Source organism: Puma concolor, chromosome E4, assembly GCF_028749965.1.
Source record: "Puma concolor isolate L17-30 chromosome E4, mPumCon1.1.hap2, whole genome shotgun sequence".
Taxonomy (NCBI): Eukaryota; Metazoa; Chordata; class Mammalia; order Carnivora; family Felidae; genus Puma; species Puma concolor.
This window is the reverse complement of record NC_141683.1, coordinates 33,261,139-33,275,511: the sequence shown is the minus strand read 5'-3', so window position 1 is coordinate 33,275,511 and position 14,373 is coordinate 33,261,139. Positions and strand designations below refer to the sequence as shown.

General features: G+C 35.1%; 1 protein-coding gene across 3 annotated transcripts in view; it reads right to left on the bottom strand.

The window, feature by feature from the left end:
• Positions 1-14,373, bottom strand: part of DENND1B (DENN domain containing 1B) — a 268,631-nt gene that overhangs the window by 28,644 nt on the left and 225,614 nt on the right. For all 3 annotated transcript variants that reach the window (XM_086694708.1, XM_086694709.1, XM_025921071.2), the window contains 4 exons: positions 11,652-11,692; positions 10,643-10,711; positions 5,589-5,645; positions 4,658-4,765 (listed from right to left, as the gene is read on the bottom strand). In XM_086694708.1, coding sequence (XP_086550834.1) covers positions 4,658-4,765; positions 5,589-5,645; positions 10,643-10,711; positions 11,652-11,692 — 275 coding nt within the window. The remainder of the gene's footprint in view (positions 1-4,657; positions 4,766-5,588; positions 5,646-10,642; positions 10,712-11,651; positions 11,693-14,373) is intronic.

Here is a 14,373-nt window from a genome sequence, read left to right as displayed (position 1 = left end):
CAAATTATGAAACGTTATTTTTTCACTTATTTAAATACATTCTTGAATTTAAATGACCATAATCTCATTTTAATCTTTTGAAAACAGATGAAAATAAAGTGTGTCATTTATACACGTCCAGCTGGAAACTGGAAATGTAAAGTTCTTTACATAGCTGAGATCAACTTCTCAAAAAATAAGGAATAGGAAAAATAAAGCTCACATTCTTTATTTTGATAATTTTACTGACAAGAAAATGAGATACTTAAGGTCTTATAAACTTAGAAATCAAGAGATTTCTCAATAAAATAAGCTGTATATTTCTTCTCAAATCATAAACCAGGATCTGAAGTTATCCCTACTTAGAATGAAGACAGACAAATTTAGGGTCCCCACTACTTTAGTGAACTAGAGGATTGTTAGTGACTTTGGACAGTTACTACCAAGAGAGAAGAAAGTCAGTGCCATTGCGATAAGAGACCTGATGTTCAAGATATATGTATATGCATGAATGGGTAGAGGCCAATTATTAAGTGCCTGTTATGTGGCAGGTATTTTATATATATATTATCTATAATAATGCCTATAGCATTCTAGCAAAATGACATGTATCGTTATTACTATTGCACAAATGTAGAAAGTAAGGCTTAGGGACACTGTGTTTTGCTCAAAGCTAAATGCTAGTAGTTGTTTCAAAGTCAAGTCTCTCTGGCTCTCAACACCATACCTTTGTCTCTAAGGGCCCCTCCTCCACAAACATTCCACCCAACACAAAGGCAGGCCTGTAGTGGTTAGGTACTTAAATTCCAGAATCAGTCTGTCTGCTTTTCAATCCCTACTCTGCTCTTTATTACCTGGTAGAACTTTGGCCACATGTCTTCATCCCTTTGCTGCTACTAAATCTGAAAAATGGGGTTAACAGTTCCCAGTGTGCTTGGATTGTTGGGAGTTTTAAAGTAATCACATCATTCACACAAACATGCAGATGGCCTCACTGTTCATCAAGGATCTGTCTCTTCCTCATGTTTTCCAAGTCTGCTCTAGTGTGCTTTGGTGTTACTCAACTCTAAAAACTGAAGTTTGGAAAACAGTAGGAAGGACCTCAGAGCTATCTAGATCACCAAACCCCAGAAGTCCTACTGAATCACATTTCTGTAGGTAACTGAATTCACCACATGGCAAGTCTTTTAAGAGAGGATGGTAATTTGAATAATCAAAGGTAAGATGGGGCCCAGAGACACCGGTTCCTCAGTGAGAGGCCATTTCCAATATGAGAAAGGGACGCTACTCTTCTAGCTCAGTGAGCCTGAGAGAAAGAAAAAAAAAAGTGCATTCTAAGTTTATTTCTACTCGTAGCCTTTATTTTCAAAAATATTTTCTTAGGAAACCAAGCTGTCTTTGAGAGAGGTATTACTAAGCCTGAGTATTACAAATGATAGACACTGCACAGAAGAGAACAAAGAAAGAAAACTAGATTTCTGTCCCTACATGCCTCTCCTGGGTACGTCCACTGGATGCGAGCTCTCGGGACACTGACTTCATCTGTGGACCTGCAGTATCTAGTCCCATTTCCTGGAATGGCTGCATACCTCCTGAACAATTTTTTTTTTTAATCCTTGTACATTATGAATCATGGTAGGTGTGTTTGTCTCTTCATTTTGGCTGCTAAGCTCTCATGTGAGAGCTGAGGCAACAGCAACCCACTAGCATAGGCTGACCTTAAACTTACTAAGCTGCAGGTTTATGATACAAAGATCCAGCCTCTAGGTACTTAAAAGTATAGATTTTATTTCTTTTTTTGCAAAGAGGACTCTTGGGCAAATGATAACACGGCAACTAGAGATAGCAAAACTCTTCTGAGATTTTGTCACAGTCCTTAACACCCTTCTCTGAGAACTGCTTTTCCTGTTTGCCCCTACTACTCGCCACTGTCCTTGGTAACATGGTATTCTCCTTGCTTTTCCGACAAAAGGTTACTGAACCAAGGATTAATGCTGGATCCAAGAGGGCTGTTGACAGTCTTCCAAAAGGAATTGGCTGTGGGCATTGTGGCCCATTCCTAGCAGCTGTTTGAACCAAGGGCCTTGAAAGCTCAATGTCAGGCTCATGGAGGAGCTGAGAAAGACAATCTAGAGAATGCACAAAGAACAGCTATGCAGAGAGAGGAACAAGCCAGGGAGAGATAGAGAGAAGCAGGTTAGGAGGTAAAGGGTAGGGAGGGCTGATATTCTTCCTTGATTTTTCCATTTTCTAGCTCCAGTCCTACCAGAGGGCTACATACATTCCTATACCTGGATACAAGCAAAGACAAAACATTAAATTATGATAAGTATTACTGGATACAAATGATTGGGAGTATGGACTCTTAATAAATTCGGCTGCTAAAATATATATACACGGATATATACACCTATTTATATAATGGAACACATGTATATATATGGAGAATACACACTAAAACTCAGACCACTTGAAAAGTAAAGATTGTTATTCAGACATTAGCAGCACCTGCATAATCCATCTAAACATTTTGGTTTAACAAATTTCTGTTAACCAAGTAAGAAAAGTGTATTATAATTCTTAAAACAATAAGCCCTACTTCTCTTAATTCCTGTTAGAGTCATCATTTAGCATATTCACCTGAAAACCACAAAATGCTTATTGATGAATACAGATAGTTGAGTTAATGATTTTATAATAAATGATGGCTATGACAATTCAGGATAAGTATGCAATGAATGTAACCTATTATCCTGTAAGGCTTCCTTAATACAGTTTTCTCTATCAGAAATTGTCTGTCTAGGAATTAACAGAAAACACAGAAAACCATACATATGTAATATATTTTACAATTTAATTATCATAGAAATATGATGCCATGTTAAAGAAAGGAAGATTTAAAATTTTTAATGAGGAGCTACAGATAGTTTTCCTAACTTAAAACTAACATTTAGGACAGACGTTTCTCTAATTCAAGTGTTTTCTTTCTATCGTAAAGCATCCTATAAGTAACAAAGATCCCACTGGTTTTCACACAAAAATCTATCCACCATAGTAAATATAACCTAAATGCTCCAATGTTAAGGCAATAAACATTTTGCAGAAGTTTTTAAGATGCTGAAGCTTGAGAACCAATAGGGATTGAACACACTAGTGATGGAAGAAAAATAGAGCTATTGATTGCAAATCTATCATTAGTTTACAGGTCAATACATGTTTTCCAGTTAACAGTAGTAGCCAGAGAAGGTCTCCATGCTTGTGGAATTATTACTTCATTGAAGGGCTTATTTTAAGTCATACGATCAGCATTTACTATCAATACGCTGCAATTAAGCAATACTGATATATAAAAATATAAGCTTATAAATGGATACATCATAGAGAAGGCACTTAGAATGGTATAAAAAAGGACCCACAAAGGCAGAGATGTGTTTTGTTTCTCCTAGAACACCTAGAATAGTGACCGGTACACAGTAGGTGCTGAATGATCACACGAATAAGTTTTCTTTACAAAGGCGAAAGTTTCCACACAGCTTCACTGACTGTTTCTCCATCCCTAATGACACATAGAAGCACTTTAAGGCCATCTCTACTCCTGCAGCGTCCGCAGATGCAGGAAAGCTAAGTGACTACTGGAGATGGGTTCTCATCGCACTCTGCCACTAACTTGTTATGAGTCTTAGGGTAAGTGACGTGACCATTCTGGCTATCAGCTCTCTTGTCTGTAAACTTCAGTGACCGGAATAAATGAACTATAATCCAGTTGAGGATTCTTTTTAAAAGCTAGTTTTCTAAGGCCACTTAAAATATGATTTGGTGTATACAAATTTTGTATCATTTAAACCTTCAGAAACATACTTATGAGGCAAAATCAGAGACATGCATAGCTTTAATTCTGAACACTTTCCCTCTTCAGGACGGTACTTTACATAATATCAGCATATAAGCAGAAGCTTTTTTTTTTTTTTTTTTTTTATTTTATTTTTTATTTTTATTTTTTTTTTTTAAATTTTTTTTTTTTTTTTTTCAACGTTTATTTATTTTTGTGACAGAGAGAGACAGAGCATGAACGGGGGAGGGGCAGAGAGAGAGGGAGACACAGAATCGGAAACAGGCTCCAGGCTCTGAGCCATCAGCCCAGAGCCCGACGCGGGGCTCGAACTCACGGACCGCGAGATCGTGACCTGGCTGAAGTCGGACGCTCAACCGACTGCGCCAGCCAGGCGCCCCATAAGCAGAAGCTTTAAATATTTATAGCAAACAAATTATCTGACTTTAGAAAAACCAGACACATTACTTTATGTTCTAATTTATATAGATTATTTTAATGGTAAAATCCCCATGTATGAGTTTCATTTTACTTCTATAGTAGAAATCTGTGATTTCCTCCTCCTCATCAAACTGTTCACACTCTAAGACAATCACATGCTTGCCTCTGTCCCCTTACTGGAGAGCTCTATGAGAACATAATAAAGTAGGTAGAGACTGGTATCTGGAACAACTGATTCCTAATACTCTTGCAGCCTGCCCAGATGCCACCTACTCATCTTGACTGTAAATGCAGGGTTTTCATATCATATGATAAAAAAAAAAGTTAATGGGTCCAAAATCGTTCTTAAAGAATGAATCAGAATTACATACTTTTAGAATTTGGAGACATAAGGTTAAATAACCTTACCTGGGCAAGCTTACGCTTTTCTAGATTTCCTCCCTTTTCATTGTGTAATGTGTAAACTGGTGTATATTGTACAGAACCAGAACAGGTCCCATAATCTTCTTCATTTTCCTACACATAAAGAAATATACAAGGAATTATTTTAAAATACTCCTTTTATTACTTTTAGACAAACTATCCGATATAGATGCAAATACCAAAATAATGCTTCAAATGTAAGTTTAAAAACTCTATTTCAGAAGAAAATGCACTTTTATATATTATGCATTAATGATTTCTAAATTAATCTCTTTTGAATAACATGAATAAAAGCTATTATTTACTCTCCATCACAAAAATGGAAGTTTCAAGTAGTATTTGTTCTTCAAAGGTAGATATTCAAAACAACTGACAAAATCTGTAAAGATATAATATGTAATCAAATTGAAAACACATATACATACACATAAATATTCATATACATGCAATATTCATAGATTCAAATACATATCTTCAAACACAATCTTTTATAAATTAAGAACATGCTTCGAATTAAAGTAGCTACAGTTAGAAAGTTCCTATAAAGCCAAATGATGGCATTCCTGGCTTGATTCTGCACCAAAGATCATCTTTTTAAAGAAATTCTCAGCTTGAAGCAAGAATTTCAATTGTGATATCAAGGCAATCAACTTTATGAAAACATACATCCTGTTAAAGCATCTTTGAAGATCTCCGTTGTTCTGTGATAAAATATGCAAACAATAAAGAGATTATTCAGTGGATGCATACAGAATGGCAGATAGTTGCCAGAGGGCTTGTTATGAAAAATACATTCTTGAACAAAGGGCTAAGCATATTTCAAACATCATTAAAAACATAAATCTCATGTGATTTGTAAAGTATGAGCTTCAAACTAATGCAAGAATCAAGGAAGAATGAAAAGAGTATGACGTACCTTATGTTTTAGCTTACTCTTCACTTCCTTTATTCCCTGCTTTGCATGATTTTTTGCCTAGAAAAAGGTAACGCAAGTGTCTGGCTCAGCATGGTTCTATTACCACTTAAAGAGTTAGTAGATGAGATCACACTCCATGAAACTTGCTAACTTCATATTATTTAGAAAAAGAACAAATTATAATTTAAAACTCTTAATTCTTCAGGGAAACCACACCACTTACTATTATATCTAAATTAGTGAAAACGCGATTAGTCTCTATTTGCATACTAGTACCATACAAAGGCTAACATTTAGCCTACTTTGCCTCCTAAGCTATAGAAAACACAGCCCAGTCTTAATTTGCAATTGTGATTAACTGGTGGTGAAAGGAGAAAGCACAGCAGCAGGTTATTTGGGCAAATGTTTGGACTTTAAAGAAACGGGCAACTTTACAAAGCTTTACTGAAGTGCTTTTACAGGCAGACACACGTTTTTATTAGCAGAGATATTTTAAAGTTATGGCTATTTCATGTACAGTTTTTCCGGCATAAATTAAAAGCCACTTAACAAAAGATGCTATCTTCATGTTCCATAGGGAATCTGGCTCCAGTATTTGAGCATCTCAGGTCCTGATGTGATTCCTGTGGGATATAATTTAACTAAAGACAACTGGCCTTGGCCTTTGTTCCATTGGAAATTCCCAGAGTGGCCACGGACAAAAAGAAAGGAAATTCACATTTATGTTGTGTTTCCTCAGTATTTGATCATGTGCTGGGTACCTAACATGTATCAGCTCATTTAATCATTACAAATCTATGAAGTTAGGACAATTATTATGACATTTTTACAGATAAGGAAAGTGACTCAGAGGAGATCGGTCTGCATAGCCTCATTCCAGATCTGGGTCTATTTAATTCCTGAGTCCAACTTCTCCCCATCAGAAAGGAGAAGGAAGAACTAAAGTTTTTAAAATAGATCTACTGACTCTAAGCCTCACACAAGAAAAGGCATTACAAGTCTCATTCTACAGACATGGAAACTGAGGTCATACAGACTGAAGACTTTCTAATTCCAATATTCTTGCTCCTACCAAACCATCCTGCTTCTTGAATTACTTCTAGGAAGAGTGAATACATGTCTTCCCAAGTTCATTTAGGGGAAGGCTCTCATTTCTTTCCGGATAATATCTGTAGTACCTAATATAATATTTGGCATATAGTAACTGCTCAAGAAATGTCTTGAACTCAACTAAACAATTATTTCTTCATTGTATATGAGGCAAAATCAAAACATGCTACACATAGTAAAAGATAACCTAAAACACCAAATAACACTAAATTATATTCCCATGGTTCTTTGGAATTAATAAAGCATTTTCACATTGTTTTATTGTTAAAGCCTCTGAATCTATTTATTTATTTATTTATTTTTTTTTAATTTTTTTTTCAACATTTATTTTTGGGACAGAGAGAGACAGAGCATGAAAGGGCGAGGGGCAGAGAGAGAGGGAGACACAGAATCGGAAACAGGCTCCAGGCTCCGAGCCATCAGCCCAGAGCCTGACGCGGGGCTCGAACTCACGGACCGCGAGATCGTGACCTGGCTGAAGTCGGACGCTTAACCGACTGCGCCACCCAGGCGCCCCTCTCTGAATCTATTTAAAGGGTCCTATATTAATCCCTACATTCTCATTAGGTAAAAATGAAAAATTACCAAGAAAATGTGCCTGTCTCTATCTTCTAGAATTTTTATCCATATTTGCTCACATTTTGTCATATTCTAATTTACCTAAATATTCTCTAACCTTTCAAAATCCACTTGATTCACACTAATCTTTTCAGAAGCTCTTCAGTATACAGAGTTGAATCTAGTGTCAGTCATGGTTCTGTAATTCATTGGACTGATTCCCTTACGCATCTCTTGTCCTACCCTCCTCCACTGACCTCTTTCAGATGATCTGGAAGATGGGGTACAGGCTCTATCCTTTTCAATCTACCAAGTTGAAACTTACCAATAAACAAGTATTCTTTACAGAGAAGCACCCAGCAGATGGCTTTGGCTAATAATTTAAAATACAAAAACCTAACAAGAAAGTTGACTCAGAAACGCTTTTAGCCAAATCAATTATGTATTCACTTTACTGCTATTTTTTAGATTTCTAAGAAAGTGTATCTGTTAATTGTAGTTTTCTTTATGGCCCCTCTAAGCACAGAAAAATAGAAGTATAAAACACATAGAAAAAAATGTTTCAAGTACAGAAAAACTGTTCTAAGTATAGGACAAAGTCATTATCTCCTTCAACAAAACATATTCAGCTCCTTTGTAGTACATGCAAAGTACAGAGCAAAGTAACAGTGATACAAACATGAAATTAGCAGGAACAGTACCTCTCCCCTTCCCAGTACTGCCACACTCACTGCTGTAACTCAGATAACCAGCATGAGGCCTTCTTCATGGGAGGTACTCAAACAATTTACTGAATGAATGAAAGTTTAAAACACGGTTCCTTTTTTAAAACTTTACTATCTATAGAAACACAAGTAAATAAATTCTGTTAAACCCATACAAGAGAGATTGGGAGTTTTGTTCATAGTAATTTGTGGTCAAAGGAGGAATTTCAAGAGTTCTTATTTCAGAAGATGAGCAGCCTGGAAAGATGAGTTTTAGATACAACTATGAAAGTCACAAATTGGCTTTCTTGTCCCAAATCTCTTTGACTTCTTGATTCATGTACAACATGATCACAAGATCATAAGATAAATAAAGGAAAGTGATTAGGTATATTCTGAAGACCTTAAATTGCCTGAAATCAATTTAGGGAATAATCTTTCAGAGAGCACAATTTTTAATCTGGAAACATTTGACTCTTCTGCAGAAGAGCGTTCTCAGCAAAAAAATAAAATACTGATTAGAAAGATAGAAATATGAATAATGAATGAAGTTTTAAATATGTTTGCTTTATTTCTGGGTTTTTGTGGGAAAATATGAGTGAAATTAAGGAGAGAAACACATACTTAGCAAAATAATACAATACATTTTCTCTGAGCCTGAGGAAAAACTTCAAGTGTTTGCTCAAGGAATTAAATGAAGGGCACTTGACTAGAAAACCTTTTTTAGAATCTTAAATGAATGTGAAAAACAAGGCTAGTCTGATGTTTCACATGGCAGCCAAGTGCTACTTCATTGTAAAAAATTAAAATCTCTTCAAAACTGTATATAAATCAAACCACCAGTATTATAGTGAAATAGAGTGATATACACAGAGAGGTTTTCCAGAAAAGCCATGAAACAATCAACCCAAAGGCAGAGGCTGATGTTTCCAAGGCAAAATGATGAAACCTTCCTACTTTTATTTTTATGATATGGCTTCAAATAGTTCAGAATTTTGGCACCATATTTTTGAATCAACTCTGTAGATTAGCTGTGCTACTATAAAATGTAATCTTTGAAATTGACTTTTTTTTTTTTAATTTTTTTTTTTCAACGTTTATTTATTTTTCGGACAGAGAGAGACAGAGCATGAACGGGTGAGGGGCAGAGAGAGAGGGAGACACAGAATCAGAAACAGGCTCCAGACTCTGAGCCATCAGCCCAGAGCCTGACGCGGGGCTCGAACTCACGGACCGCAAGATCGTGACCTGGCTGAAGTCGGACGCTTAACCAACTGCGCCACCCAGGAGCCCCGAAATTGACTTTTTTTAAACAATAATGGTGGCTACACATATTTGTCATAATTGTACACCACAGCAAGAATATAAGTTCTACGCTTATTAAAATACATTATTCCATTACTAATTCAATCGTATCATTTCCTTTACTGAGACAGCATTTGAAGATAAATTCTTATAAAATCAAAACTACTGCCCTGAATATTTTTTAGAAATATGAAATATACATGACCTGTGGCATTTAAAAAATTACTTCAGTGAATACGAATCTACTAGCTCCTACCTCAAGTAGCTCTAGTCTAATATTAGAGATGAAGATGCCCACAGGAAAACCTGTGCTGAAACAGAGGTATGTCTGAAGGTCTTATGAGGACCTGGGAGGTATATAAACCCTGTGAATGTGGGGTTGGAAAATGTTTTCTCAGGGAAACAACTAATGCCTAAACTAAGTCTTATAGGATGAATTAGTGTTTACTCGGTGGACAAAACCCAGAAATAAATGTCCCAAGTAGTGGAAATGGATTGTGTAAGAACAGAGGCAGAAGAGAAAATCTTGCATTCATGAAATGAGGAGCACTCAAGATCTGGAGAGAGAGGGTAAGCTCAGGGAATTGGGGTGAATTGAAACAGGACACAAAAGGGGTTAGGTCTTGAGGGTCTTAGTTAACATATTAAAGAGATTTTAATTTTATTAATTGCTTATTGTTATTGCTATTGATACAGCTGTTTTTATTTTATTATAAGCCATGGAGAATCACTGAAGAATTTTAATTATGGAGAGTCAAGCATCTTTGAGGGAAAAGAACTTACCCTAATTTTCTGGGTTTTTTTCTATTTGAACCTCAGTATACAATGAGAATTTAAAATATGTCAATAAATTAAAAAGTCAAATCTCTAAAAATGGCACTTCATTAGGGACTGTTGCAATTTGAATGCACAATTTTCCTGATTGCTTTGAAATAAAATGAAGAATTGGTTTTATATAACATGAAGGGAATATCCTTTCTACACAATAATTTCAATAACTGAATTCACTTTGATCAATATTAACTCCACAATTTTTTTAAAAAGTTTTTTTTAGAGAAAAAATGGGGGGTCCCTCAGTGGCTCAGTTGGTTAAGTGTCTGACTTCGGCTCAGGTCACTATTTCACAGTTTGTGGGTTTGAGCCCCGCATCAGGCTCTGGTCTGACTGCTCAGAGCCTGGAACCTGCTTCGGATTCTGTGTCTCCCAATATCTCTCCCCCCCACCGCCCCCACTCATGCCCTGTCTCTCTCTCTCTCTCAAAATCAAATAAACATTAAAAAAACATTTTTTTAAAGAAAGAAAAAAAATGGGAGGTATTCTAGATTTACATGTCTGTTAGCTAGGAAAATGTAAAATTTTATCAATAAGAAAACTTACAAATTTATATGCTGTCCGTACAGCTGGAGTTGCTTTGGTCATTGCTGTGTTAAACAGTGCACCTCCTCTCTGCAAACAAACAAACAAACAAACAAACAAACCAAAAAGACGTATTTCCAAAATTTTTAAAACCAGATTAACCTGAAAACAAAGCATTATTAATAGCACAGAAAAAGAGGTTTACTTACAAATTAAACAAAGACCTATAGAAGTTACTTCAGATTTAGTCTTTTCAAGCTTTCATATACCATATATGGTCATTTCAGATAAAATGTAAACCCTCTACTCCATTCCTTTAGTTGGTATAATACATGATTTAAAAATCATTTCAGCTTTGCAGTTTAGGCAGACTAGAGCAATAGGACCCATCATAGGTATGTAGTTAAAACTTGATAAGAAAGAAATATAATCTGGGCACCGGGGTGGCTCAGTCTGTTAAGCATCCGACTTTGGTTCAGGTCATGATCTTGAGGTTCATGAGTTCGAGCACATCAGGCTCTGTGCTGACAGCTCAGAGCCTGGAGCCTGATTCAGATTCTGTCTGTCTGTTTCTCTCCATCAAGAATAAATAAACATTAAAAAAAAAAAAAGAAATACACTCAAACTGTTTATCAACTGTTTTAAGGTTGGGCAATACAGTCTAAATCTCTGGAGGTGAGTTTTACATTTAATAAAATCGTATTAACAAAACACATTACCAGAAATGATAAAACTCCTCTCAAATCCTATTTCTCCTTCTAATTCTTTTGTTCTAGGATATAATATAAAGTGACAAAAACATCTTGATTTTCAAAACAAGCCATTTATCTCTGAACAAAAGCTTTCCATTTTAAAATTATGAATATCAAACTATAATAGCATAAAATAAAAATATTTAAAATGTGACAAAATATACAAACATTTTAAGTATTGCTAATAAATAGCATAAGTATAAGCAGCATCCTTTTAGTGAACATTTCTCCATATATTTTGAGTGAAGGAGGAAGAAGTGGTGAAGGGTTATCATTACCTTGACTGTATGCACCCACTGTTGATATGACCTCGGGTTCCCTGGAATATATAAAAATAAGATGTCAGGACTATTTGATCTAAAATATATCCATCAACTAAAATTCATCAAGAACTAATACTTCCAGGATTTTAACAAATTTTGTTTATCTGCAATGTTGTGAAAAATGCAATAGTATTGTAGAATAAACTGCTCTAATTCTTAGAAACACGGTAATTAGCATTTCCAAGAATAGACACGGTTTTCTTTAGTCACATATGAAGGTAATATGTCAAAACACTCTATCTTCTTTCGTTTTAATATTGTATTCAGAGAGGAAAAATATGCTGTCTCTTTTAAAATCCAAGGTTCCTATGTCTTTTATACCATATTTTGTGTTTTATGTCTATGTTGTCTTTAAAAAGTTTGCCTCTTTTATGCAATTAGGTTCACTTAAAAATAATATTGCAAGTGCACAGAGAAAGAAAAAACTAAAAAGGGATTAAAAAATGCAAAAAACCAGGGGCGACTGGGTGGCTCAGTTGGTTAAGCATCCAACTCTTGGTTTCAGCCCAGGTCATGATCTCATGGTTCAGGAGTTCAAGCCCCACGTTGAGCTCTGTGCTGACAGCACAGAGCCTGCTTGGGATTCTTAATCTTTCTCCCTCTCTTTGTCTCTCAGAATAAATAAATAAACATTGTTTTAAAAAATGCAAAGAACCTTGAAGACAAAATATTCTATAGTTTTTAAATATAAACATTAATTGACAGCAAATTTTACTTTAATGCAATTAAACTACAGTCATAGTTCTGTAGATACTCTCTAGTTGTAAATCCAAGGTTGAAAATATAGTACCCAAGGAAATATAAAACAAATGAAAGTTTTAGTCTACAGGGCATTGTGGTTATTAGAAAGTTCAAATGCTGACCAATTCTTTTTTTAAAAATTTTTATTCAAATTCCAGTCAGTTAACATACAGCGTAATAGTAGTTTCAGGTGTACAATATAGTGATTCAACACTTCCATACAATACTTGGTGCTCATCACAGGTGGACTCCTTAAAACCAGTTCTAAAAACCTAGTAATCATATATTTGGTTCCAAGTATGGTAATGTAATCAATAAAATGGTATTAGAAGGCAAAAAAAAGAACACGATCTCAAGTAATGTTTTATATCAACTGACTTAGATTTCATGTACCTTCTTCATTTAAATGCTTAAAAAACATGGCCATTCAAAGACTATCTGGTACAAAGAATCCCTAAAACAGATTAAGGTCTCTTCTTTTTTTAATGGAGGTATAACTTAGATATAACATTATATCAGCTTCAGATATAGAGCATAATGATTCGATACATTGGGAAATGATCACCACAATTAATCTAGTTAAATCTGTCACCATACATGTTCTCCACTTGTGTATAGTTGTGTCCTTTTAAAAAATTCATTACCTTGCTGTCATAAAACAGAGGCAGAATGATTCCAGCCCAAGAATTTATTTCCAGCTGTTCTCTTTGCATTCCTAACCAACATCAGGCAAAATGTGTTCAGCTCTAAAATTACTCCTGTAATTAAAATCTTTCTCTACTTTAAAAAAAAAATCAAGAAACAACCCCCAATTGCTAAAAGCATCGCTTATGACTCAGCACGGCACTTAACTGGAAGACAATATATGGCAAAATAATATTTTTTTCTAATTTTGTGAAATGATTATAGCAAAAAGTGTCTACTTAAAATAGCCTGTGTAAGTGAAATGTGCACTGTTCAAAACCTATGAGTTCCAGGTGGTATTTTGCCTGAACAATTTTTTTGAAATCATGCAAAATGACAAAAATTCAAGTTATTGTATTTGTATTGTATTTATTTCTAAGGAGATTTTATTAACAAAAAAAGTAAACAATATAACTATATCCAGATTGTTCATATACGCTTACCTATTCAAAGTTCTCATCAGTTCATATATTTTTAACTTCTCTACTATAAATGGTTGGGTAGAAATCACACATTTAAGGGCTGGTTATCACTTATAGTATTCTGGGAAGAGTTTTATTTTCATTCTCTTCCCAAAATGAATTTAAGAAAGTGGAAAGAGAAACACTAACTTCTATGTGACAACTATTTAGCATTTTGGAATACTTGTCATCCAGAAAACAATTTTTTAAAGGCTCCAAACTACAAAGAAAATAGCTAGCAGAAAACTTCAGCGCAGTTAGAGAAGAGTATCTTATTTAGAGTTGTGAGGAATAAAAATAGCTCATATTCAGCTCTTCACAGGCCACTAAATGTTTTTACGTACATTACCTTATTTGAGCTGTGTTTTTGTACTCTAAAATAGGCAAAGCAGGTAGTGTCTTAAGCAGCACATTCCAAGCACAGTTCAATGAGGAGTCCAATAGATCAGGGGGCTCAAGTCCACTGTATCTTTGTAAACTATGCTATTTGGGACCAGTCCTTAACCTGGTTGCTACAATGTTACTTAGTATAGTACCTAGCATATCACAGACACACCATACATACAAGTTTTATTGCAATAACTCGCCAAATGAGGAAACTGAAGGTTCTGAAGTGGCCCTAGGTCACAAAGATAGCAACTGAGGAATAATAAGAATCCGGGTATTTGAATTCCTGGTTAAACAGTCCTTCAGCCCAGAAATTCTACCTCTTAGACTGCTAAATAAAATATGATAAAACTTAAGATATATAGAGATTTCTTTTGTATCAGTTCAAAGTAATTACACTAGAA